Genomic DNA, 27,777 nt, shown 5'->3' on the forward strand with positions numbered 1-27,777 from the left:
AACATTGCATATAAATATGTACAAAGAACACTTTCAATAATAGTTTACCTAAAGATCAAGCGGTTTAAGATCACTTGCATCCTTTTCCCTTTCAGCTTTTGGAGAATACTGCCTTTTGATGTTTACACACCAGGAGGTACAGACATGTATTTTTCTAAATGTCTGGAGTTTTTAAAGAGTTTGACTAACTAGATCTTCTTTTAAATAAAATCCTTTTCATTCCTCTCACGGTGTTTCCAGGATTCATACATTTTTAAAACACCTCGATCTACCTTTAGAGTCCTCTCTGAAGGTTCCTTGTGTGAGAACCAGAAACCAGTTCAGGTTCTTTTCCAGGATTTTCTTCAGCAGAGTCCAAATCTTTATCAGAGGAAAGTTCCTTTTCACAAGACTAGGTTCAAGGTAAAATGCAAGGACAAAATATTTAAGCTATTACAAAACCATTATTGTAATACTTTTGTTTCACCAAGTATGTTTAAATTTAGGCTGAGTATAAGTCTTAAGGGAAACATATGAATTTAGTGAACATGTCAAATTCAGGGTCTGTTCAAGTCATCATGTCTGATTTAGTTCTGAATTGTTAATCAGCAACGCGTCAGACGTCTTCTGTCCAGGTTAGCTTCAATCAGGAACGTTGTCCGTTTGCAAACCTTAATCCACCAGTGAAGACGAGGCCTTACAGTGATTTTAACTCTGACGCAGCATCAACTTTGGGCCGATGTCCATCCTGAGCATCTGTCTATCAATGGTGGACGACTCACAGAAGTACCGAGCTTTGGAACAAAGCTTAGCGTAGCCTTGATGGGTGAATGACGTTATCTCAGTGTGTATCTTCCATCACCATAAATTCTTTGGATCATTGGAAGAAAGCTAAAACAGACAAAACACATCATAGTTACATAAAATGAACATGGCCTTTACAAGATACATATTAAACAAAATGTACCTGGGTGCTTTAATCAGGGGGTTATTACATATAAAAACCTTTTGTGTCTTGAAGACAGGCATCAGATGTGATCTCAGCCATTCATGCCAAACTAGGTAATACTACTGGCTTTAATAAAGAGTGTTGCAATAAAGTGTGATTGTTTTGGCTCTTAAACAAAATACCAGGGTCATTTCCATATTTTTCCTTTTCCAAAAAATGTATTGATTTATCAAGCAAACTGTTGTAAAACTAACATTTTATTAAGCAACTTCTATAATAAATGACAAATATGACAAATATCAGACCCTTTTTTGATTTTTGAAACATACCTCCAACTATCACAGGTAATAAAACATATTACACACAGGTTTAATGTTTATTAAAACAGCTTTTTTCAACTGATCAACTCACATCTTTGTGTTCGTCTGTTCCTGTTTTTTCAGGCTTCTGAAAGAAACTTGGTTTCCTTTGAGGGTTCAGCTGGAGGGTAAAAAAGAGTGTAAACAAATGTTTTGCTATAAACTGATATAAAAACATCCTGAGAAATATCTCCAGCGCCATGAAGAATAGAAAGACTTATAGAAACTGAAGAGCTGAGAATAAAACTATATCAGAGCTGTCAGTGGCTGTACTTATGAGAAGGTGGACGTTTGGCTGAAATAAAGGAAAAACAACTTTAGATCTTCCTTTAAAAAATTCTCCCTGAGTAAAGGTTAACAATCAAAATAAAGGAAAAGGACGATAATATAACCATTTCTCACCATTCATCTCCTTGTTAAGGATGAATCCAACCACACCACCAACAGCCAGACCAACAACACCAAGGATGATCATCAAGAGAGCTACTGTTGAGACGAAAAATCAGGTCAGACTCAGGCAGAATCACAGGTTTGTTTGTCTTTTATCTCAGTTTATTTGAACACCATGACTAGGTTGTAGCTTTGTTCATCTTTTATTCGGTTCGGTTTCAGTTCTGGATATTTTTCTTGCTCTAAACACACATCTCCAACAAGCTTTAGCATATTTCTTTAGTTACTAGAATTGTGAGAGATTAATTTAAAAAATGTTCATAGATTTCCAAGTGTTATGAAGCTGTTAAAAAAATTTAGTAAATAAATAAAGTAAATAACTAAATAAAGTCTAAGACTTCTTTGAGCTTTTCCCTTTAAGAAGAACGGAGCAATATATCAAGATTTTAGAAATATTGAAAAAGATTCTTTCTGAATAGATGTAAGATGAAACTATATTGTTTAAATTTAGACTTTTTTTTTCAATAAAATGATACTCATATTTATCTATGGTTATTTGTTAAAAAATGTGTCTGTGAGGCATTTAGGATGAGGCTTTAATTTAGAGATGCCTTTTTATAATTACTTTATAAAAGTAATTATAAACCCTCTTCGAGGTCGGTCGTGCTTTTCCTTTGCTCCAGCTTTTCACCCCCCATCCCCCTCTCCGGTTCTCCTGCTATGTCTTCTCTTGTCTTGTCTTTATGAGCACTTTCTTCATATCAACCGAACTCTGAAAAACATGGATCTGGTAAGCTGGTCTCTCAATGCTATTGATCCATTTTTTTTTTTTCGACGAGTAGAATCTGCAAATACAGCGGATGTCGGTAGCCATTTGGCCTTGATCAGGCTGCTGCCTGCATATGACGCGCTCACTAAGGCGGTGAACGGACAGATCTGGAAGGTGGAGGAGCAGAGCCGAAAAGCTGGATGTGCTGGAACGCAGACTGGCTTCGGTGGTTGAACTCAAGGGAGTTTTGGATAAAATCTGGAAGTGTAACGTGGAAAAGCCCAACAATTTGGAATATTGGATTTTACAATTTGGAGCCAGCAAAAAGACTTAAAGCTGACAGGAAAGTCATAGCAGCTTGTTCTCATAACAAATAAAATATTTAGCCTGCCTCCCTATCTCTACTCTTGGATTATTTACGAGGCAGGAGCTCAGAACTCCGCTGACACCTGTGGATGCTTTTTCTGAACTGTGGGCCGGCTGATAACATCAAGGACAATGGCCTCTGGAGAGTGTTCACGGAAATATAAACACCCAAACAGTCACACATAACTGATGCTCATATAAACTGATGATCTGACACGCGACTAGTCTCCAATGTTTACCTTCTGCTATATGAGTCTCGTCTTATTTGTGTTTTTTTGTGCATATGCAATGAGGTTTTTTACGTAGGATTTCTCATACTGTAACGTTTTTTACACTATGATAAATTCTTGTCTTTTTCTCCCTCCACTACCCCCATGTTCTTAGTCTTCCTTCAACAGATTTCAAGGGCAGCGCCTCGTGGGCTCCGTGTAGACGGGGTCCGTGGCTGTTTGGAGGAATGCGGCTAACGGCTGCGCTGATAGCAGTGGCCGACTGGCTGCGTTCCTTGGCAACGCAAGGCCTCAGTCAATCGTTCCCAAAAATGTTTGTTTGTTTAACAACAACGGGGCGACGTGGTACAGAGGTTAAGGAGTTCGTCTTGCAATAGGGGGTTTTCACTGACGTAACTGGCCAACTTCCGGTCCGCCATATTGGGTGGCACACTTCCTTATCTCTAGTTGTCGTACACGTATTATCGTATCGCGAATGGATAAGTACGCCAGCACGCTAGAGCGACCAGATAAGGACGTATATCTGAGGAAATGTTCCGTGATCGACCATATGGACCCCTATGCCCTCCATGGTGCCTTGTTTAGCCGTAATCCAGATGCATTACCTGGTGTTCGGTGAAAACCCTCTGCACACTCTTGAGGAAATGAGAGTTTACAAGGGTCTAGAGGCTCACAACCAGTTCACATCTGGTCATGTACATCAAGGAAATCGCCATCATACGTGGACGGGTGAGTTTTAATAAGATGGTAAAAATGTAAACAATCCGACGCAAATGTGTCGCATGCTTCTGCGGTGGCTGACGGCCGGCGGTGCGCGAAGGCGCTTGGCTGCAGGGCCGATCGACGCCGCTCGCGGCTTTAATTATTTAAGCAGAACAATGACCAGTGAAAAATTAAGTTGTATTTACCGTATTGGCGCCGGTAGGAGCTGCAGATCATAAAGCCAGCAAACAGTGGGAACACAGCAACTCGTTCAAAGGTAAGCTGCGCTCAGACGGGCTCTGGCACATGCTAGTTTAGTAGCTGCTAACCGTTAGCGCTAACAACCACTCGCGCATGTAATGTACTTTTAACTTGTTGCTATGTGTTTCAAACGTTTAGAACACACTCTCATTGACATCGGGATACTGTGGAAAGTTATGTTCGGTCGACTTACAGCCGCGATCCAAGCGAGCCGACGACTCTTTGTTATCTCTGTAACTCGTTCAAAGGTAAGCTGCGCTCAGACGGGCTCTGGCACATGCTAACCGTTAGTGCTAACAACCACTCACGCATGTAATGTACTTTTAACTAGCTGCTATGTGTTTCAAAGGTTTAGAACACACTCTCATTGACATCGGGATACTGTGGAAAGTTATGTTCGGTCGACTTACAGCCGCGATCCAAGCGAGCCAACGACTCTTTGTTATCTCTGACGCTTGTTCTCCGTGGTTGCGCCTCCAGGCAGGAAAGCGGTGGAAAATTAATCTGTTTCTATGTTTTTCCCATGGCGATCATGTGTTGCGCTGTTACAGCCCACAATACAGCAACGGTTTACCATGGTTGAAATCAAGTTAAGGTGAAATTAATCAAATTAAAACATGGCTGAGAGAGGGAGTACAGTACGCGGTAGTAATAGGCAGTAGAGGCGGCGGAGGCAGTCAACACGACAGCCGCGGAAAGTAATAAGTCATAACGCCCAAGCCCTATTATTAATATATTCTTCTTACATGTTTTAAATACTTAACAGTTAATTACCTGTGACAAAGTGAGCACCGCAGACTCTGGCGTATTCCAGCTTAACACCGTCCAAATCGGATCTGGATATCCGTGTCAGCCATAGGTGACGGCGTTGTTCAGACAGCTGTTTTGTTTTTTCACATTGATTCACTATTACGGCTGGTAGGCGATAGAAAGAGCGTTGATCTCCACCTCCACGGGCCGTGCAACCAACCATTAAACACGTTTTCCCCATTGTTCACTTCCAATACTGCCTAAGGCGTCATACAACGCAGGTCAACGGTGCGAAACGACTGCCACCCAATATGGCGGACGCGCTGAGTAGTCACGTGAGCGTGACGTCAGCGGAAAACCCCCTATTGGCGGGTTGCCGGTTCGATCCCCCGCACTGACTTTCTCTGTCGTTGTGTCCTTGAGCAAGACACTTCACCAGCATTGCCTGCTGGTGGTGGTCAGAGGGCCCGGTGGCGCCGGTGCATGGCAGCCTCGCCTATGTCAGTCTGCCCCAGGGCAGCTGTAGCTACTAACATAGCTCACCACCGTCAGGGTGTGAATGAGTGTCTGAATGGGTGAATGACTGACTGTAGTGTGAAGCGCTTTATAGGTCGTCAATACTAGTTAAAAGCGCTATACAAGTACAAGCCATTTACCATTTAAGTGTACGTGATGGACGGTTGTACTGGAACTGATTTTTCGATTGCAATGCAAATTGTAATTGACAATAAAATTTGATTGATTGATTGATTGATTGGTTGATTGAAAGAAAAACATATTGAGATAAATATTGCATATCAGCGTTCAGCTTAAAAATATTGAGGTATAATTTTTGGTCCATATCGCCTAGCCCTAGTAGCTACAACAAGTCATCTATTTCCATCTAGCTGTATCATCTCCTTCTCTCACACCACCTTCCTTCACATCTTCTTTCACTCATCAATAAATCTCCTCTTTGGTCTTCCTCTAGAACTCCTGTCTGGCTATTTCAGCCTCAGCATCCTTCTACCGATGTTCTCACTATCCTTCCTCTGAATACGTCCAAACCATCTCAGTCTGGCCTCTCTGACTTTATCTCAAGACCATCTAACACGAGCTGTCTCTCTGAGAAACTCACTCCTGATTTTCTGCCACCTCTTCACTCCCACAGAGAACCTCACCATCTTCATCTCAGCTACCTCCTGCTCTGCCTCCTGTCTCCTCCTCAGCACCTCTGTCTCTAAACCAGACGTCTCTGGTTTCACCACCATCCTCTACCACTTTGCTTTCATTCTCCCTGAGGATTTTATCACTCATTTAAATCTAGTGACATTTTGTGACCAAAAGCATCTTTTTAACAGACATCTAAATGTTTTCTTTCGTGAGATCCGGGGCTGTTTAAAAAAAACATCTGTGGCATCTACCAATTTTGCTAATGATAAAATGTAGCTTTTCTTTCCCCACAGGTTTTCCATTTTTCACCTCCATTTTGACTTTCTCGTCTCTGATCTCTCCTGCTGCTCGTTCAAGCAGCACACTGCATTTCCAGGATTTTCATGTGATGAGATGGAATTCACATAGTTAGGAAGTCAGAGGGGAGAGGCTTAACTCTGTGACAACAATCAGGCAGAAGTACAGATACTACAGTTTAAAAAGACTTCTGTAGAAGTTGAAGTATCAATTCAGAATACAAACTGCTGAAAGTACTTTAAATATAAAACTATTACATACCGTTCAATAAATGACACGTTTTTTAATTAAGAGTAATTGTCATTTAATCGTTTTTATGTGGAGGCGTCCATCTTGGTCAAGAATAGTACCATCACCTCCCAGTTTTTGATGTCACATCGCGGGACCGGCTGTTGAGCACGTTCCAAGGCTCTGTTGTTTGTCATCACATATTATCAGGGAGTAAAAACTCATCTTTAGAACCAATCTCTGCTCAAAATGGTGATCTGCACCACCTTATCTACTTTCAGCAGTTATCAGTTATTGCAACCGTAAACTGCAGAAAATACGGGCAGAGCAGCTCCATTTGACTTTACTCACTCTGCTCCTATGGCAGGATGAGCTTCAGTGTCATGAGGCAGAGGGATATTTCTGCTGTCAGCTGTAATGCGGCAGCGTCACTTAGTTTAGAGCCGAAACAATCCACTTCACTTTCTCAAACAAGCCCAAAAAAACTGCAACTCGCAACTCGTGAAATTAACAAGCGTGTTAATAACGCATTAAAACTGACAGCCCTACTTCTAACAGATATTGTTTTGGCCTGCAGACAGTGCTCAACAAAAAACACCTAGTGGTGAAGTTTTGCTTATTGCACCAATACGGAGATCCGCGAGAGCTACAGCGGACAGCAGAGGCTTTGTTCCCCTCGCTTCTGAAGCCCTGACTTAGGCGGATGCACGGGGGAAAAAAACATCGGCAAACAGTTGTGGTGGTCTGCACATCAGGCTAAAGGCTAATACACACAGACCAGCTCTGCCCAGACAATGGACAGAATTATAAGGCACATTACATATTCTTTCCAAGTGTGTCATATCACACCGCCCCTCTAGTCGGGTAACCAAATGTCCTCTACATTATGAAAAAAGAAAAACCTACTGAAAAGTCTCGCTCTCATGTCATGTTCAAAACATTCTTATTCGAAATGTTGGCTGCATATGACGTTTCTCTCTGGCCAGAAGTTAGATGGAAAATCCTCCCTCTTCAAGTTGGCAATCCAGCGACGGGGCTGTGGTGGCTCATGAATAGGAAAGTTGAAAAAAATAATGTTTTTTCACCTTTACTCGATGTATTGTTACATCCAACTGCCATGCACGTGGGCATTGTTGCTTCAACAATAGCTCACGCAAATTTCAGTTGTGAAGTCCTCTAAGATCCAAAATAATTGTTGTTGATCGCAGCTGTGTACAACAGTTCCTACTGAGTTTGCTTGTAAAGCGCAGAGAACTGCCCTCGGCTCACCGCGATGTTACGTCACAGGATGTGATGTCAGGCGGCCGTTCAAATTCTGTACATACAAATGTTTTTTTTAAAAATACTCACCTGTACACTGTGACCTCTTCTGCATTGTCTACATTTAAATTGTTTACTTTTAAATCACTGCTGCACCTTATACTGTAACTGTAATTTACAAGCTGTATGCAACAAAATTTCGTTCTGTACGCACTCTGTGAATACAAAATGACAAATAAAGTTGTCTAAGTCTAAGTTTTTGCCCATATTTAGGCAATAATGGCCGCCCCCTGTATCAGTGATCGCGACGACAATTTATGTTTTTATTTCTTTACTGATTAACGGTAAATTCATTAAATCACCACAAATGTATTAGTTTAAGTTATAGCTAATCCATCCATCCATTTTCCAAACCGCTTTATCCCTCATGGGGTCGCGGGGGTTGCTGGTGCCTATCTCCAGCATTCACTGGGCGAGAGGCAGGGTACACCCTGGACAGGTCGCCAGTCTGTCGCAGGGCAACACAGAGAGACAAACAGGACAAGTTATAGCTAATGATCCACTAATTTTTCCTTGTTGACCGGACTTCCCCTTTAACAGTGAACTAGTGGTGTGACGATCTCGGCACTGGTGCTGGACTAATCCACAGCCCAGCACATCTGCTCAACTCCACCCTTCCTGCAATTAACTGTCACTGGTTCCACCTGCCTCCACCTCCATATAAACCCCGCTTGGGTCAGTTTCCAGCACCAGATCGTCTCAAGCCAATCACTATAAGCCGCTACTTTTTTCCTATGCTTCGAACCATGCGGTTTATAATGTGGTGCGGCTTTTCTGTGGATTTTTTGTCACCCACTAGGGGGCGCTTTAGCAGAAAGTAAAAAAAAAAAAAACGAGACGGGTGGGAAGTTAAAGTTGGAAATTAAAGAAGAAGAAACTGCGAGCAGTAGGCACGGAGAATTTTGTTCAAACCCATACCCACTCATCATGGAAACCACACGAAGAAGTTCGTATGATGCCGCTTTTAAGTTGAAGGCCATCGATCTGCCAGTACAGGAAGGAAATAGAGCTGCCGCACGTAATGTTGACGTGAATGAATCCATGGTTCAGGTGCTGAAGACGGCAGCGGGAAGAACTCATTCAATGCCAAAAAACTACAAAGGCTTTCAGAGGACATAAAAGCAGGTGGCCTGAACCTGAAAATGTTCATGAGGACTGGGTTAACACTCAGAGAGCAGGTGGCCGAGGTGTTTCCACCGTGCAAATCCGGCTGAAAGTCAAATCAGTCGCCCACAAAATGAATATTCATGATTTTAATAGAGGGCCATCTTGGTGTTTCCGATTCACGAGAAGAAAGAACCTGTCCATCAGAGCACGGACAACTCTCTGTCAACAACTCCCCATGGATTACCAGGAAAAGGTTGCAAATTTCAGACAATTTGTTGAAACAAAGATTGCGGAGAACACCATAGAACCAGACAACATTATAAATATGGATAAAGCGCCACTGACATTTGACTAAGACCGTAAACAAGACAGGTGCATCATCAATTATGGTGAAAACCACCGGACACGAGGAGGATACATTTCACCTGCGTTCTGGGCTGCACCGTCTCTGGAAAGAAGCTTCCCTCGATGGACATTTTTAAGCGCAAAACTATGCAGAAAGACCAAATCCCGAAAGACATTTAAAGTCAACCAGAAAGGATGGATGCAAGAAAGTCTAATGAAGGACTGGTTAACAGAGTGCTACGGAAGGCGCCCAGGAGGATTTTTTCACCAGAAAAAAGCGCTTCTTGTTTTGGACAGTATGAGGGCCCACATCACCGACTCAGTGAAAGCAGTCATCAAGAAAACCAACTCAATTCCTGCTGTGATTCCTGGAGGTACAACAAAGTTGTTGCAACCCCTGGACATCAGAGTGAATCGAGCTTTTAAAGCAGCACTCTGGAGTGAATGGGAGGCTTGGATGACGAGCGGCGAAAAATCCTTCACAAAAACTGGCCGCATGCGAAGAGCATCATTTTCTGATGTATGTCAGTGGTTCCTAACAGCGTGGAGCAGCGTGAAGGAATCTACGATGAATAAACCAATCAATAACTTTTCTGTTTTGTTTGATCAGCACTTTTACTTTTGTGCTACAGGAACCATTCCGAAACTAATCTGTTCAGTTGTGTTCTGTTAAACTAGGTACCGGTAGCCACTTCAGTTGATATCAGCGGATTTTACCCTGGTGCGGCTGTTATATGTACTTCTGTAATTTTTTTTAAAAACTTTGTGGGTGCGGCTTATATTGAGATGAGCTCTATAAAAACACATTTGTTTAGGATTGCCTTCGACTGCTCTAATTGAACTGTATTACTGAAATATAATTAGTTTACTTTGTATTCCAACTGTTTTTACTTGTGTGTTTTTAATTTCTATTTTCCCATGTTCTATTTTGTTTCTGCATTTTATTCCTGTTTGCTTTTATTCTGTTTTATTTTCCTATATTTTAATCATGTAAAGCACTTTGCATTGTCTCTGTACTGAAATAAATTTGCCTTGCCTTGCCTATAGCCGGGAAAATATGGTACTTTCCAGCGTTGCCGATTCTGCCTGCCTATTTTTTACCCGACCTGATCCCTAATCTGATTTTTTCTGCCCGCCCGGAAACCCGACCCGACCTGCTTCTGGACCTCTGCATCTGTTCTGCCTTGGATTGCCAGCCTGTGAGCCTGATCCCCCCCCCCTTCTGTCTGTGAGTTATCGAGCCTGCCTAGCCCCTTTACATCTCTTTACCTGCCAGTTATCAGACCTTGGATCGGACCTGGACCTGCCTTCTGGATTTCCCCTTTTTACTGCTGCCTTGGATTTCGTCCTCTGGACATCATACCCAGACCGTCACAGGACCACGGCGGTCAAAGTCCCCAGCGGACCACCAGCTGCTCAACGGCTCCTGCTCCCGCAAGTCCCGTCCACAATCGGACCTCCACCCCGGACCGGCGCCTGTCTCTAAGCTCTGAAACCCACTAACAGGTTAGTGATTCAGCCCCCCTCTCTCTTGCCCTTTTTTCCCCCATAACTGATCACTAACCTGTTGTCTCCGTCACAGGGTATTACCAAGAGCTACCTGCAAGCTCCCTGTGCCGCGCTTGTTTATCCTCCTTAAATAAAGCCTGTTGCAATCCACTGACCTGTTCTGTGTTGAATCTTGGGTCCTATTTTCCGTACGTTACAGGTGTTAGCAGATAAATGCAGAATTTGTCCACATAAGCAGAGTTATAGAGCTTTCCTTAGCCAGTTGCTATCAGCATGTGACGGTCTCTGTTTTCTTTCTGTTTCTCTCTCCTTCATCCTATTTTGACTCGTCACTCCCTGATGTTTGTCCTTGTGAGTTTCTAAGTGGCTGAGATCTGCACACAGCTTTGGGCCATAACCAAGCCAAGGAGCAATGACCCTCTGCTGACAGAGAAACACACCAGAAGCACATCTGATATCCAAGTGTTAGGACTGGAGGATGATCTGCCTGTCGGTTTTCGCCACAGAGACCTTTTACACATTCTGCTACACTGTGCCAGGAAATGTATCTTGATCTCGTGGATCACTGATAAAACTCCAACTTTAACTCAATGGAAACGGACTGTGACTGGTATCAGATTCTGAGTTATAGTGTGACAAGCTATCATATTTGAGTGTATATTATTTTATATTTTTTGGTGCCCCTGATTACTTGATTGTTTTCTTTTTTTTGTCGATATTTGTTTTATTTAATTACCTTTGATTTGTTTTGTATATGCTTATTCTATTAGGCCTGCATGTCTGTATTTTTATGCACTCAGTGCTTTGCCTTTGTTCCTGTTGCTTTTGCTTTGCAAGAAAAACTTTAATAAAAACAAAGGTTGGAAAAAATATTTAATGGCAAACTATAATTAATAATAATATTCATAATCAAACAGGTTTGTGGCTTAACATAAATGAGTAAGCGCTTTGAGCCTGCAGCTCAGACTGATAAGGCTCTGGCCCGCTGGGCTCCACAAGCTTCCCTCAACCTACCAGCATAACTCTGTTCACTCTTGTAACGACCCCCTAAGTCCACTAGGTGTCTCTGCCCTTCTCTTTCTTTCTTTTTCTTTCAGGAAGTAGTTGGACGGCTGGGCTGCCTAATTGAACACACCAGGCTGCTGTTAAAAGTCTGGTTATCAACCAGTTACTCCCTGCTTGGTTTCGCCTCCAGATGGGATCATGTGGGAGCGGCCAGTAGCAGCGCTTGTGTGCTCATCCATTGGACATGCCGTGGTCGGTACTCATGGGTTTTTCTAAATAAATGTTTTTGACATAGATCTGCTTGTCTGCCTCCCATTTTTGTCATAGCCTTTGAGCTGGGCATGACACTCTCCATGATTGAATATGGCAAACCAAGCTAGCTGCTGCTCGCCCCATCCTGAAGCAGCCACTCCTCTCCCATTCCTGTGTATCCCTGCCCACTTTGATGGAGTTTTTAAAATTTCTCTGGGACGGGAATATGCTTTTACATGAGAGTGAGTTACACTTTGAGAGCTCCTAAAGTGACAATAATATCAGGAATAGTGAGGAGGACTTTTAGTAAGCCTAAGAGTGTCTGAGGCAGGGAAGGTGGTGAAACCAGAGAGCTGAGCTGATTGGCTGATCGACCGCCTAAACAGTCGACGAAATGAGCATGTAAAGTTCTTTATCATACAATTATTAATATGCAGATAATAGTAACTTTATCATCCCCATAAGGGAAAATTAATTAACTTAGTGGCCAGACGGGTTAAAGTTGCGGCTCCAGTGACATAACTTTACTGAGGATAAATAAATAATAGGAACAAATATTGAATAATCATGAATAAATAAGAGGAGAATTGTCATGATTTTGGTTTGTGTTTGTTTGCGTTGGACTTTCCTTGAATCAGCCATGTCAGCCAACCTCCTCACTGAGGTAAAAATCTCTGTATCCTCACTCAGAGTCGCTCTCAGCAGCATTTGAATCTCTCTGAAGCTAAGACTCCCAGGTAGGAACTTTTAGGCTAAGATATGAGCTCTCTTTGTGAATACAGGCACTGATTCTTTTTCCTCTTTAGCTCGACCATGTGCACTTACAATGCTGCCTTTCATAAGCCCTCCTCTCCTCCTTTTTATTGTCAACATCTAGTAATGAGATTGTAAAAACTTAGGATTAACTTTTAAGTTACAAACATCTTAATTCAACCTTTTCTAAAGTGGTTCAGCAGCAGCAACAAATCTACAGTCCTGTAACTCCTACTGGAAACTGTAACTCGAATTTTTATCAATATTCTATTTTATCGAGCTTCTACAATGGAACAAGTCTGGCAAGATCTTAGAGAACCAACCATGTGTGATGGGCTTTACTCAATGTCCACAGGAAACAATACATAATGAGACAAAGAAAATACAATTATTATTAAATATTTTAAATACTTACAGAATGGAAGTTTAAGCCCTGAAATAAACAAAATGACAGAATTATTCGTTCGTAATATAAATTGCAATCATTACTAGAGATAGAAGCATTTAAGGACTTAAATAAGCTCAAAATCTATTTAAAAAAGTTAGTTATACTTGTCAGGGACAAGATATCAGAATATAAACCTACTGTTACATCAGTAGGTTTAGAGCAGGGGTGTCAAACATACGGCCCGTGGGCCGTATCCGGCCCGCCAAACAATTTAGTCCGGCCCGGTGGCTAAATGCATCATCATTATAAAAAAAAAAAAAAAAAAAAAAATTCTTTTTTTTTTTTTTTTTCCCAGTGTCCTGTCTGGCAATGTGGCAATAAGAATTCTTGTCTTCATGCCCAAAAGAGCTCATCAGATTTTACTTTCACAAGTGGAGCAGTACTGATTTTGCCATAGTGCTCCGCTTGATTTATGAATGTGAATAGTTTTATTATGATTCATGCGGGGAATATCTCAAATGATATGGACACTACAATGGGAAAGTAGGAGAGGAAAGGAAGAACAAGAAGAAAAAAAAACAAAAGGTGAAAGAAAGAGGAGATAAAAGGAAGAGAATGATAAAAGAACATGTACTCTGTTTAATTGAAAATCTGCAGTTCCTATATTGTCCACGAGGGCGCTGTGGTTTAATTAGCAGATTAAGCTTCAGGTGTGGAAAAATTTAAATCATTTCTTAATTTTTATCTGTTTGATGTATTTTGTCATGCAGGACAGTGTTTTTAAGTTCCAAAAAATTTGAATAAATGTAAATGTAAATAAATGTTTTTTAACATTGTACAATCACTGTGATCAGTTCTTATGCATAATGCACTTAAGTAAATGTTTAACTGAGTAAAAGTATTGTTGAAATTGCGCATACTTTTCTTATAAACGCTGAGGTTATTCATAATATATTGTGTAAAAGTGAAATTAATTTAATATCAAAATCAACAACAAGTCCACATTTATTAGTTCTATTTAATCTTGCAATGAGTTTACTCTTGTGGCCCTTTTGAGATCAGATTAAGCTGTATGCGGCCCCTCAACCAAAATGAGTTTGACACCCCTGTTTTAGAGTTTTTGAGAACACCTTTAGCAGACTGTAGTTGCTCCTCTTGAAATAAAGTTAAATACAAATTTATTAAAAATGTTGAAAAAAAGTAAGAGTTCATGAGTTATTCTGACTTCCTGTCTAAACATCTTTGCGATCTTACATAAACTACAACAAGTTCAGTTTTTCTGAGATGTCGCTCATTTTGCCCCATCACTGTTTCATGACTTGGCATTTGGTAATTTTTTAACCAATAAAAACACCAGCCACTGAACTTCTGATAGGTTCACACAGCGTCATATTGTTTATAGCTCTAATGTTTTAATCATATCTATTTCTCAAGGATTAAAACATGAAAAGGAAGATAAAACATTCATCTCTCACCGTTCTTTTTGTAAACGATGCAACCAATGACACCGGATAGAACAAGCACCGCCGAAACAAAACCATGGATGATCGTCATATTTGCTGTTGAGAAGACAAAGCAGGTCAGACTCCAGCAGAGTTACCGATTTGTTTATGTTTTTTATCCCAGCTTATCTGAACATCATTACCAGGCTTTAGCTTTGTTCATCTTTTACTTGTACCGGTTTTTGTGCATAAATATATTTCTTTTCTGTTTCTATAATGGCAAGTTGTTTATAAATGCACACAGATTGTTTTAATTTTTAATAAAGCTGGTAATTAAATAAATGCATTGAATGGTTGGAGTCCAACATAAACTAAAACCCTCAAAATTAATAAAGTTGAAAGTTTTTATTGACACTAACAACAAAATTAAGCCCAAACAACTGGAGCAAATTGTAATAGCAGTAAATTACTTCTTTCAACATTTAACACAATTTTATATAAGAAGCTTTTATAATCATCCCAATAAAAATTGCTGTTTATCTAATCCGTGAAACTTAAACGTCTGTGTGGCACCCTCCTTGGGTTAAACGGAGGTGTTGCATTGAATTTCAAATTAACTTATGGTGGCTGTGATGTAATTCTGATCTAGTGAAGGTGGTAGCTCTGCTGCTGTAGGGTATAAAAGCAGCCCATCTTAAAAAAAAAAAGATATATAAATAAGTATAGCTCCCCCTATCCTGTGCCTCTACAGCAAGGACTGTTACACTTCTCAAATCCTCTAACAATGTTTTTTTTTTCTTTACAAAAGAGACAAATCTACCAGCGTTTTATGTGTTCTAGGCAAATTTATGTGAAAGCAACCAGTTGTTCTGCCGTTTCTTAGGCAGCCAGAAAGGAGCTGCTGTGAGATCGTGGTGAAGTTAACATTAGGTTGGACATTGGATATTCATGCTCCACTGCTTCAGCAGCCAGCAGACAGAGAGTGGCAGCCCCAGATCAGCCTCCCTGTATCGACTTGAACAGGAGGCAGACGCCACTGAAACCACAGAGCGCAAAGGTCCACCGTCCAACCTAGAATTAAGTTCGCCACGGCTGCTGTGAACTTCCCTCTCTGCTGTCCCTCGTACAGAAACCTGCTGCAGTCAGAGCAAAGAGAAGGTCAACCAGGCCTCGTGTCCACATTACAAAGGAATCAAAGCTGCTGATGATCACAAAGCAGGAAATAAATATGATATATAACTGTATCTATCCTGTCCTCCACAGCCTCTGCCGGATCGAGTTCTGGCTTCACTGAGTCAGCACCTTGAGCCTGCAGCTCAGACTGATAAGGCTCTGGCCTGCTGGGCTCCACAAGCTTCCCTCAACCTACCAGCATAACTCTGTTCACTCTTGTAACGACCCCCTGAGTCCACTAGGTGTCTCTGCCCTTCTCTTTCTTTCTTTTTCTTTCAGGAAGTAGTTGGACGGCTGGGCTGCCTAATTGAACACACCAGGCTGCCGTTAAAAGGCTGGTTATCAACCAGTTACTCCCTGCTTGGTTTCGCCTCCAGATGGGATCAGGTGGGAGCGGCCAGTAGCAGCGCTTGTGCGCTCATCCATTGGACATGCTGTGGTCGGTACTCATGGGTTTTTCTAAATAAATGTTTTTGACATAGATCTGCTTGTCTGCCTCCCATATTTGTCATAGCCTTTGAGATGGGCATGACACTCTCCATGATTGAATATGGCAAACCAAGCTAGCTGCTGCTCGCCCCATCCTGAAGCAGCCACTCCTCTCCCATTCCTGTGTATCCCTGCCCACTTTGATGGAGTTTTTAAAATTTCTCTGGGACGGGAATTTGCTTTTACACGAGGGTGAAGTACACTTCGAGAGCTCCTAAAGTGACAATAATATCAGGAATAGTGAGAAGGACTTTCAGTAAGCCTAAGAGTGTCTGAGGCAGGGAAGGTGGTGAAAACAGAAAGCTGAGCTGATTGGCTGATCGGCCCACTAAACAGTCGACGAAATGAATATGTAAAGTTCTTTATCATACAATTATTAATATGCAGATAATATTAACTTTATCATCCCCAAAAGGGAAAATTAATTAACTTAGTGGCCAGACGGGTTAAAGTTGTGGCTCCAGTCCACAGGAAACAATACATAATGAGATCAAACAAAATACAAATATTATTAAATATTTTAAATACTTACAGACTACTTCTTTACACCCTGAAATAAACAAAATGAAACAATTATTTGTTTGTAATATAAATTGATATCATTACTAGAGATAGAAGCATTTGAGTACTTAAATAAGCTAAAAAACTATTTAAAATAGGTATTTAGCAATTAGTTATGCTTGACAGGGACAAGATATGAGAATATAAACCTACTGTTACCTCAGTAGGTTTAGAGTATTTGAGAACAACTTCAGCAGTTTTACTGTAGTTGTTCCTCTCGAGATGAAGTTAAATAAATATGAATTAAAATTTTAACAATAAGAGTTCATGAGTTATTCTGACTTCCAGTCAAAACGTCTTTCACTATTTTACTTAGACTACAAAAAGTTCTTTTTTTTCTGAGATGTCGCTGATTTTGCCCGGTCACTGTTTCATGACTTGGCAGTTTGGTCATTTTTTGACCAATAAAGACACAACCACTGAACTTCTGATAGGTTCACACAGCGTCAGATTGTATATAGCTCTAATGTTTAAATCAGATCAATTTCTTAAGAATAAAACAGGAAAAGGAAGACAAAATATTCGTCTCTTACCATTCTTGCTCTTGTAATGGAGGACTCCAATCACACCAATGAAACAAAGGAGCCCGCTAATGACACCACCAACAACAGGGATGATTATCATATTTGCTGTTGAGAAGACAAACCAGGTCAGACTCCAGCAGAGTTACAGGTTTGTTTGTGTCTTTTATCCCAGTTATCTGAACATCATTACCAGGTTTTAGTTTTGTTCATCTTTTACTTGTACCGGTTTCTGTGCATAAATGAATTTAGTTCCAGTTTCTATAATGGTGAGTTGCTAATAAATGCATCCATCCATTCCCTTAGCTCTTAGCAGTAATGATTTTATGGGATTCTTCATAAATAAAATTGATTCCATTAAAAATAAAATAATTGGCATCCTCCCAAACATGATTACCTTGTCCTCAGTAAGTGAGGCAGCATTGGAGGAATCCTTAGAACCTGCGCAGTGTCTGAACTGTTAAAAGCAGTAGAGCTTTCTGAGCTATCTAAAATTTTAGCTTCATCTAAACCTTCTACCTGTATGTTAGACCCAATCCCAACCAAGTTGTTTAAGGACGTATTCCCTCTGATCAGTGGTCCTATTTTAGACATGATTAATCTATCCTTGGTAAATGGATATGTACCACAGGCTTTTAAAGTAGCTGTTATTAAACCTTTACTTAAGAAACCATCTCTTGATCAAGATGAGTTAGTAAATTACAGACCTATATCTAATCTTATTTTCTTATCTAAAATTCTTGAGAAAGTAGTTGCTAATCAACTTTGTGAACATTTACAAAGCAATGACCTACTTGAGGAGTTTCAGTCAGGCTTTAGAGCTCATCATAGCACTGAAACAGCTCTGGTGAAAGTCACTAATGATATTCTCATGGCCTCAGATAATGGACTTGTGTCTATACTTGTCCTGTTAGATCTCAGTGCTGCATTTGATACAGTTGATCACAATATTCTGCTACAAAGACTTGAGCATACTGTAGGGATTAAGGGAAAAGCATTAGGCTGGTTTAAATCTTATCTGTCTGACAGATTCCAGTTTGTTCATGTTAATAATAAATCGTCCTCAAACTCTAGGGTCACTTGTGGAGTACCACAGGGTTCAGTCCTTAGACCAATTCTATTTACTATATATATGCTTCCGATTGGCAAAATTATCAGACAGCATGGGATTAATTTCCACTGTTATGCTGATGACACTCAGCTATATTTATCCATAAATCCTGATGAATCCAATCAGTTACTTCGACTGCAGTCATGTCTTGATGACATCAAAAGCTGGATGACTTTAAATTTCCTGCATTTAAATTCTGACAAGACAGAAGTTGTAATCTTTGGGCCAGAGTCTTCAAAAAATAAAGTTCTTAATCAATCACTTAATCTGGATGGCATTACCTTGGCGTCTGGTAATAAAGTTAAAAATCTTGGTGTTGTTTTCGACCAAGACATGTCATTTAAATCCCATATTAAACAGGTTTCCAGAGTTTCCTTTTTTCACCTCCGGAATATCGCCAAAATTAGAAACATTCTGTCCAGGAGTGATGCTGAAAAACTAGTCCATGCATTTGTTACTTCAAGGCTGGACTATTGTAATTCTTTACAATCAGGAAGTCCACAAAATGCAGTTCGAAGTCTTCAGCTGATTCAAAATGCTGCGGAAAGAGTTCTGATGAAAATCAACAAGAGGGATCATATTTCTCCAATTTTAGCTTCCCTTCATTGGCTTCCTGTTAAATCAAGAATAGAATTTAAAATTCTCCTTCTAACGTATAAAGCCCTTAATAATCAAGCTCCACCATATATCAGAGCTCTGATTACCCCGTATGTTCCTAACAGAGCACTTCGCTCTCAGACTGCAGGTCTGCTGGTGGTTCCTAGAGTCTCTAAAAGTAGAATGGGAGGCAGATCCTTCAGCTATCAGGCTCCTCTTCTGTGGAACTAACTCCCAGTTTTGGTCCGTGAGGTAGACACCCTATCTATTTTTAAGACTAATCTTAAAACTTTCCTTTTTGACAAAGCTTATAGTTAGAGTGGCTCATGCCCTGAGCTATCTCTATAGTTGTGCTGTGATAGGCCTAGGCTGCTGGAGGACATCAGGGTCTAATTTTCTCACTCTACTGATTTCTACTGTTCTTCAGTCTACTGTTCTCCAGTTTTGCATTGTATTACATTGAAATGACTGTCGTCATTTCAGCTTTTAACTTTTTGCTCTCTCTCTTTATCTTCATAGTAGGTACACCTGGTCTGGCGTTCTGTTAACTGTGACATCATTCAGAGAAGACGGCTCACCCGCTACTACCATCTAATGTAGAACAGATTACTAGATCAATGTGTGCTTCTGTGCTTTTTTGTCTCTCTTGTTGTGTCTCTGCTCTGTCTTCTGTAACCCCAGTCGGTCAAGGCAGATGACCGTTCATACTGAGCCCGGTTCTGCCGGAGGTTTTCCTTCCCGTTAATGGGGAGTTTTTCTTCCCACTGTCGCTTCATGCTTGCTCAGTATGAGGGATTGCAGCAAAGCCATGTACAATGCAGACGACTCTCCTTGTGGCTCTACAGTTCCCCAGGAGTGAATGCTGCTTGTCGGGACTTTGATGCAATCAACTGGTTCCCTTATATAGGACATTTTTGACCAATCTGTATAATCTGACCCAATCTGTATAATATGATTGAACTTGATTTTGTAAAGTGCCTTGAGATGACATGTTTCATGATTTGGCGCTATATAAATAAAATTGAATTGAATTGAATTGAATAGATTTTTTTTAAAGTTTTATAAAGCTGGTTTTTAAATTAATGCATTGAATTGCTGGGATCTAACATAAACTAAATGAATAAAGTTGAAAGTTTTAATTGAGACTTTAAGCCCAAACAACAAGGACAAATTGTAATAGCAGAAAATGACTATTTTAAACATTTTAATTTTATATAAGAAGCTTTTATAATCATGTCAAGAAAAACTGCTTGTCATCCGTGAAACTTAACATATATCTAAAAAGACAAACAGAGCAGTCAGAACAATATCAGCAGATAAACTAAACACATGTGGCTCTTTTACTTACGTTCATTGCTCCTGGTTCCTGTTTTCTCCAGTCTATGGACGATATCTTCTTTGACTCCAGAGAGCTGAAACACACATTCATACTTGTTCCAGTCTTCAGATGCAACAGATGACAGATGGATGTCAACGCTCATCTGGAAGGTCCCATCATTGTTAGGGAGGATCTCTCCTTTGACCACACCATCATGAATCTCCTCTCCATCTTTCCTCCAGAACATCTCTGCTCTGTTGGGGTAGAAACCTGTAGCGTGGCAGCTGACTGGAGAGCAGCAAGACTTCTTGAGGAAGGAGACTGATGGAAGATCTGCAGATGGAGACACAAGAAGTATAAACTGATTATAATAACTAAATAAATAACTTGTATTTCAGAGCTGGAGACCAGCCTTAGATACACAAACAGAACTAAGACATTTAGTCAGCAATGCAGTAACTAGATCAGTAAGTTGATATGTGTCTTAGAGAATTACCTTTGGGTAATTCCAGTAAAATAAAATATATTTTACAAATATCTTCAAAGAAAAATCAGGATATGTGATTATACCTGTTCTCATCAGAGATCTCCTCCCATAGTTCACATACTTCTCCAGCCATTCAGGACAAATGTGGGTGAAGTAGTTGTTGTCAGAGGCCAGCATATGTCTGTCATTGTTCCATTTGTTTTTAGTAATTACAGCCTGTTGTTTTGCAGCAATCCATGTGTCTTCCTTTATGCTCAATGTTAGGAAGTCTTCCCCATCATAGCCGTACTGGAAATAGCCAGTAACCTCTTCAGTCTCATCATCCCACTCACACCCGTACATTTGCTGGAAAATGTGGACACCTAAAGACAGAAAGAATGCAGAAAACTAAAATGAGATTTTGTATTTTAATATTTTAACATCAGTTTTCAGTAATAAACACAAAACAACACATACATCTCGGAGAGAAAGAAAAACCAACAGAAACTGCTGCAAAAAAGTATGTATAGCATGATATAGGTTTTGATTGTTTTGCTTGGACTTTTCTGGACTGATTATTGTTCCATTCCTCTCAATCACCAGTCACCATTCAATGGGCTCAGTCACCCACCAGCCAATACTCTACTCCAACTGCTGCAATTAAATACCAACTCTCCTCACCTGTATCTCCACCTATGTATACCGGTTTCACTCAACCACTCCCTGCCAGAATGTCTCGTCTCGTTTGTCCGGCTGTATTTGTTGTTTGCGCCAGCAGCTTCCCTTTATTTGTTCCTGTGTTTTCCCTGGAACCAGTCCTTGCTCTGCCCTCGCTAGTGTTTGTGTGCACCGTCTTGAAGGAAGAATTCCTGTGGGATTCTGTTGTTCGCTCTTCTCACACTGGAGACACGGCAGTGGGTTCAAGGCTACAGCTTCTGGTCAAGTCTGGCTCTTCCTGCTACCCACATGCATCTTCTGGTCTCCTTCCCGCTTCTGCCTGCCTTGTCAGCCACTATTCACATTTTAATAAACCTCTTGAAACGTAACTCTGTGTTGATCTTGAATATCGGATTCTCAGAAGACTACCCTTTAGAATGTATCATCTTCCATAGAAATTAACATTGAGGACTTTAAACAGTTTAACCTCATAATCATTAATTTATTTTTACATCGTGTGGATCTGCAGACAGTTGGCTGACCAGCCTGATAGGAGACGTTATAAACCACTGAGAGGTTCTGTTCTCTGAAGGACCGTTCAGGTCCAGGTTCTCACTCTACAGCTTCAGCTTCTAGTCTCTATTCTCCAGCAGTAGCTCTGATCTTTCTGCTCGGTCAGCTCCTCTCAGTCAGGAACGTTTCAGATGATCTTCATTCGCTCCATCTGTGTGTTTCTCCTCCTTCAGTTTGTTTCTGTCTGCTTGTGAATGGAGAATTATTCTGAAGTAACTTTGGCCTCACGCCACTCAGACATGTGAGCACGGGCCCGCTGATTGCAAGGCCAAATGTTGCGTAAATACTGTGCAGGATGATTATTGTCTATGATAGACTGTCTTTGTTTTGTCTCAAGCCAAGGCCACTGTGCAGTATTAGGGGGAGCCGTGATAGGGCAGACGCAGACTGCAGCGGGGCCGTGGGGTGCGATTACTTTCCATCTATGTGATCTCTGCTCTGTTTCTCAATAAAAGTGCTGGAACTTCATTACCACCGTCTCCTTATTCAGCATCTCAGGGAATTCGGTTATTATTGTTTAGAATTCCCATAACACTGCTCAGAGTTTCTGAAACGACTCGACTCATGGAAACAAACCCACCTGGCCACAAATATACCAACCAGAACCGGAACCACTGACCCAGCAGCTCCTCCTCTAGAAAGCAGCTAAATCTACAGCAGATGTTGGACCTGATGGTTCTTCTGCTGCGTTGGTGAAGATGTTCCTCCTGATCAGAGGAGACCTGATTAACCTTCAGTCCAGACAACAATAAACTGAGTTTGTGATCATCTGGACGCTCTGAGCTGCTTCCAGCTGCCATCGGTCTGTTCTTCCAGCTGCGTCTGGATGAACCCAGTTCAGCTGCTCTCATGTCGTCGTTTCTCTGCTGGTGCTGCCAGACGACTGCAGCAGCAGAACCTGCTTGAGGCTCATGAAGCTTCCTGCTGACCAGACAAACTGGGTTTCTGCTCCTCCAGCAGAACCAGCCAATCAGATATAGTCTCTGCATCCACATGTGGAGACTTCAGAGCAGCTGTCAGAGTCAGATCTTAACTCCGTCTCCTCTCTCCACAGAGACTCTCTGGTTCCACCAACATCAGCTGCTGAAGATGACGGCGCTTCATGTGACCCACAGGACCAGAACCAGGCTGACTGGACCCACAGGATTCTGGACCAGCAGACCCACATCAGACCTGATCCTACTTTAAAATCACAACAACTGAAGCTTCATTGAAACTTCATGGCTTCAGGAACTTCCTCTTCCTCAGAGACTCTACAGCAGGAGGTCCAACATAAAGGCCTAGGCCCCCAGAGTGATGCCGTGTGCCCCCCCCTCCTCCCATGACTGCACTTCCAGAACAATGCTAATTTGTCCCTCCAGCAACGGTGGTTGATACATAGGGAGATTTTTTTTTATTTCTGTGCGTCTGTCATATTTGGCATAACCAACAACAAAAATTATCAATAAGTAGTAAGAGAAAATCTAACCTCCAGTTTGGTTGAAGCGCTGCTTTGCAACTTCTATATTGTGTTTGAAGTTTTCCATGTGACCTAAATATAAATTGGTCTCTCCATCCCAGTAGTCCTGATCAGTGTTCTCCTTTATCCAGTCCTGTGTGGGTTCTGGTTTCTTGGTGATGCTGTCAAAGTAAACCATCTGAACATCATCAACCAAGCCAACGGCCACAAACTCTGGGAAGTTTTGGACTTGAGACGATGCCGTGTAGAAATACTTCATGGAGTGGGTCACTGAGAAAAAAAAAAATGATTGTGATATGGTACATATGGAATACGGAAATAATTATTTACTGTTATTTATTATATGGCTAAATACTGGACTGTTTGTGCTGTACTTAATTTGTGTTGCCATGATTTCCAGGCTAAATCACACAGGGCTTCTATGAGTATTTGATGTCTGAGGAATTGATCAGTATGGCATCTTTTATTGTATATTTAACATTGATTAATCAGTTGTCATGACATGCAGAAAACCTTTCAGTTATTCATGCTTAAAAATAACAAGAATTGTTGTGATTTGTTTTGTTTGTTAGACTCATCTTTGGTGATACTGACTCTAATAATGAAACAGAGGAGGATTAAAAGGACCAATCAATTTATACTTTACTTCAGCTCATTCAATCACCTAATCCAGACAAGGGATCTTCTAAAGGTCGCCAGACCTCAGCTAGATTTGGGGCACATTGAAACCTTTGTTAAAGACATCTTATTTACATACAAATCAAATATGTCTAGTGCCATTTATGGAAGTCTGCAAATACTGTGAGAGGTATTGAGGCCAAGTGGTGCTGGATTTGGCTACATTTGATACCTGTTTCCACAAAGTTAAAAGACAATCTGGCAGCTAGTATTTTGAAAAAAGTTGTTCTGGACAGACAAGCAAAAAGCACCAAATCAATAAACTGTGATAAATGCCTTTATTGATCAGGTCTTTGATGTAGCGCAATCTTTTGAATTAGCTGTTTTACTTCTCAAACTTCAGTTATTTAAAAGCCTTTCTTTTTATAATAAACATTTAGCTCTTCATATTTTATTGTCAAATATTGAATTGAAAAAAACCCTACAAAGATGCCAAAAATTTAAGTCTGGAAAATTAAATGTCTAGTAAACCTGTATTTCTACATTCTTATAAGAAGCAGAAAAATTAGAATGAAGAATTTAATGGTTAAGGTGAAAAGCAGTAAAATTGTGGAGGTCGTGTGCAAATAAAAATGCAGCCTTGCCTTTGAATGTATTGTGTTATCTGACTTATCCTACTCGTAGTATTTATGCAATCTTCATTATATACTCCTGTGGTTGTTGCTTTTTAAATAATTGTTTTAAATATTACTTTTGACATTAAAAAATATACATAACATAATAAAATAAATACTTTCAAATTTTACCCAGAGAAACCTAAAACATCTATGTGAAATGTTCTCTAAGTGACCGAGAATATCAGAGTTACTTCTACAAATAAAAACTTGCAACCATATTAAAATTCATCTCCCACAGCTGCAACATCTCTACCTATGGATATGTCTACCTTGTCCTCCAGTTCATTACGACACATTGATTTTGCCCTTGATCACAGGTAATGTCTTTTAATTAGATGTAATTTAATAAACAGCTGAGTGATCAAAAGCAAGCAGAAATTATCCCTTTTTTACCCCAGTTTCATACATACACGAAACTAACAACAGTAGCTTGTAATAGTAATAGTAATAGTAATAGTAATATCATCTTTATTGTCATTGAAACATACATTGAAACCACTAGGCCACGACCCCCCCCCTCCCCCCCTTGTGTAATCATGTAAAAAATTTGATATCACCTATAAGTATCTAGTCCTCTAAGAGAGCGGAGGATGCATTTTTTTGCCCATTTCAGATGCTGCCCTGCCAGAAAATGTACCCTCTAAATATGTGATATTACATTTTCTGCATAGTTACACGTATACTCTGAGCTACTGGTGTAAATGTCATACCTGATTTGGAGTCAAAGCAGAAGGGACCATAATCTCAGCAAAATAATGACACCCCCGGCACCCATCCTTTAGGTGTAAATGCGATTCTTACTGTAGTGATGCTACGGATACTGCATGATGGCAGGTCCATCTCGAGATTTTGAAAAATAGTACACATACAGAAACACCATGGATGTCTTTTTAATATTCAATCGCCTCTACAACTACAATTACAACTCCCAACAAATAAATTCCCGCTATAGCTGGTTTTATACCCACAGTTCTGCAATTTTAGATATTTTTTAGACTTTTTAGAAATTAATAAAAAAAAACGTTTTCAATAAGATATGATGGTGTAGTGTATAAATAGTTTTGAATGTTAAAGAAATGCTCAAGAACTGTAGGTGTGATGACGTCACGAGTACACGAGTATACTTCTGTTCCAATACACAATACGTGCTGCGTGCTTGTCAAGTCCGATCTTCCTGTGTTTTAAAGCTCAGTGGTTCTTGTCAAGACCGGGCTTGACGCGAACGCGAGTATGGACCACTGAGCTATATAATACACTGGAGTGCTAATCACCGTCTGTTTGAACGAGTCGCTTTGAAGCCACCAGCCGCCATATTGGTACTCCCTATTTCCCCCCAGTAACTAGGGAATATGTGCACTACAGCATCGAATAACGAGGATTTTCTCATGTTCAGGGGGAGCTTAAAACTTTTAAAATGTCAAATGCCATATAGTTTTATGTTATGTTCTAAAAATATCAAGTACTGAGAAAGTCATGTGCTGAAATATTTTGCATTTTATTCATTTAAATATAGATGTTTAACATTTATAAATATATAAATAACAATATACAAAAACATATTTACATATGTGTATATATATATATATATATATATATATATATATATATATATATATATATATATATATATATATATATAATATGAATAACATGTAAAATATTTCAGCACCTAATTTCCTAGTAGTTGATAGTGTTAGTACATCCACTGACTGTAGAATTACCTGTGAAACGTTTTCACTCAGCCAGAAAACTGCTTGTTGTTGCAACCAAATCCTATGGGATTATGTGAGAGTAGGGAGGAGCAAGATGGCGGCCAGTGACTTCAGTTTTTCGACAAAATCAGCACTCCAGTGTATTATATAGCTCAGTGGTATGGACTCGCGTTCTCGTGATTTGAGAAACGGCCAAGGTTAGTAGAGGCCTGGAGCACTTCCGTTGTGGATTATTTATGCAGCGCGTTTTGTAGTTGCATTTGCTTTTGTGGTTTGTGTGCTTTTCTGTTTGCATCGCGTCTATGTATTTGGTTGTGTTGTGTGATTATGCAGCGCGTTTGCTGAATGCCGCACACGTGTTGTCAAATTGATGAAGTTGTTTTTCTGTTTGCATCGCGTTTATGTATATGCAGCGCGTTTGCTGAACGCTGCGCACGTGTTGTCAAATTAATGAAGTTGTTTTCTTAATTTGTTTTCGTCTTTTGCCTATTTGCACGTGTTTTCTGAAGTTGCAGGGCGTTTGCACCTGTCGGCCACCGTATATACCCAAAGTAACCCAGATTGTTTAATGACCGAAATAAATAAGATTTGACATATATTGTGGAAGCAGTGCTTTTATTCTGGCTGTTCTTCCTTTTCCATGTCCGTAAGTAACAGACAAAAGAAGGCAAATGGTGTAGTTCAGCGTTGTAGTAGCCTAAACTATATTTGTTTTAAAATCAACTCCTTAAATGTTGGAGGTTGGTTTGAAAAAAAACTTTGCTACATATCTTCCACATATCCGGAAGTGTATACTACCTGTTGGCTATAATAACTTTTAACAAGTAAATAAAACAAGTTAAGGATAAAAATATTACGCCAACTTACCAGCAGCAGTGCTGTGTATTCCCATTAAAAGCAAAAAGATAAATTGTGACATTTTGGTCCTTCAAAACACCCTCCAACTTCGTAGGAGGGTGTTCGTCAACAGGACCGATCTTCAGCTACAGAGAACTTCAGTAAAGTTAGAAAAATATTCACAGATTCGGCTTTTCCGGATCAATAACTCATCTGCGGATAATTTCTTCTACAAAACAGACACCTCTCTGTAACTATAGTAAGGCAGACAGTGAGATACAACCGTAGTTTCCTCAAAACGAGTCTCCCACCGCGCTGGGAGAATTACATTGGACCCAATGCAGAGCTCGCGGCTCCGCAGATGCTTAGGGACCGTCTGCAAGTTGAAGCACCAGAAGAATAATCATAGAGAAATATTAAAAAGCGTCACCAAGGAGAGGTGGATTATAATGAAA

General features: G+C 40.3%; 1 protein-coding gene across 2 annotated transcripts; it reads right to left on the minus strand.

Annotated features, from left to right (window-relative positions):
• On the minus strand, window positions 1-27,581 carry LOC105924434 (major histocompatibility complex class I-related gene protein). 2 transcript variants are annotated; one of them, XM_036145811.1, is made up of 12 exons: window positions 27,353-27,581; window positions 23,488-23,748; window positions 20,894-21,172; window positions 20,354-20,656; window positions 17,310-17,405; window positions 16,748-16,765; window positions 14,587-14,670; window positions 13,139-13,156; window positions 1,690-1,773; window positions 1,565-1,582; window positions 1,340-1,408; window positions 1-870 (listed from the first exon to the last, which is right to left on the minus strand). In XM_036145811.1, the coding sequence occupies exons 1-11, from the start codon at window positions 27,402-27,404 to the stop codon at window positions 1,368-1,370; spliced, it is 1,254 nt and encodes a 417-aa protein (XP_036001704.1). In that variant the 5' UTR covers window positions 27,405-27,581; the 3' UTR covers window positions 1-870; window positions 1,340-1,367. The 2 variants fall into 2 exon arrangements, with proteins under 2 accessions (XP_036001704.1, XP_036001705.1); XM_036145812.1 differs by lacking the exon at window positions 1,565-1,582.
• Window positions 27,582-27,777: the final 196 nt, after the last annotated feature.

Source organism: Fundulus heteroclitus, chromosome 13, assembly GCF_011125445.2.
Source record: "Fundulus heteroclitus isolate FHET01 chromosome 13, MU-UCD_Fhet_4.1, whole genome shotgun sequence".
Taxonomy (NCBI): Eukaryota; Metazoa; Chordata; class Actinopteri; order Cyprinodontiformes; family Fundulidae; genus Fundulus; species Fundulus heteroclitus.

What these genes read in the sequence shown, in the direction of transcription:
- LOC105924434 (XM_036145811.1), bottom strand. Translation starts at nt 27,404, where the DNA reads ATGTCACAATTTATCTTTTTGCTTTTAATGGGAATACACAGCACTGCT. An exon ending in GCGCTTCAACCAAACTGGAG is followed by an intron (nt 21,173 to 23,487) that starts GTTAGATTTTCT and finishes TTCTGTCTTTAG; the next exon opens with GTGTCCACATTTTCCAGCAA. An exon ending in GAGATCTCTGATGAGAACAG is followed by an intron (nt 20,657 to 20,893) that starts GTATAATCACAT and finishes CTCCATCTGCAG; the next exon opens with ATCTTCCATCAGTCTCCTTC.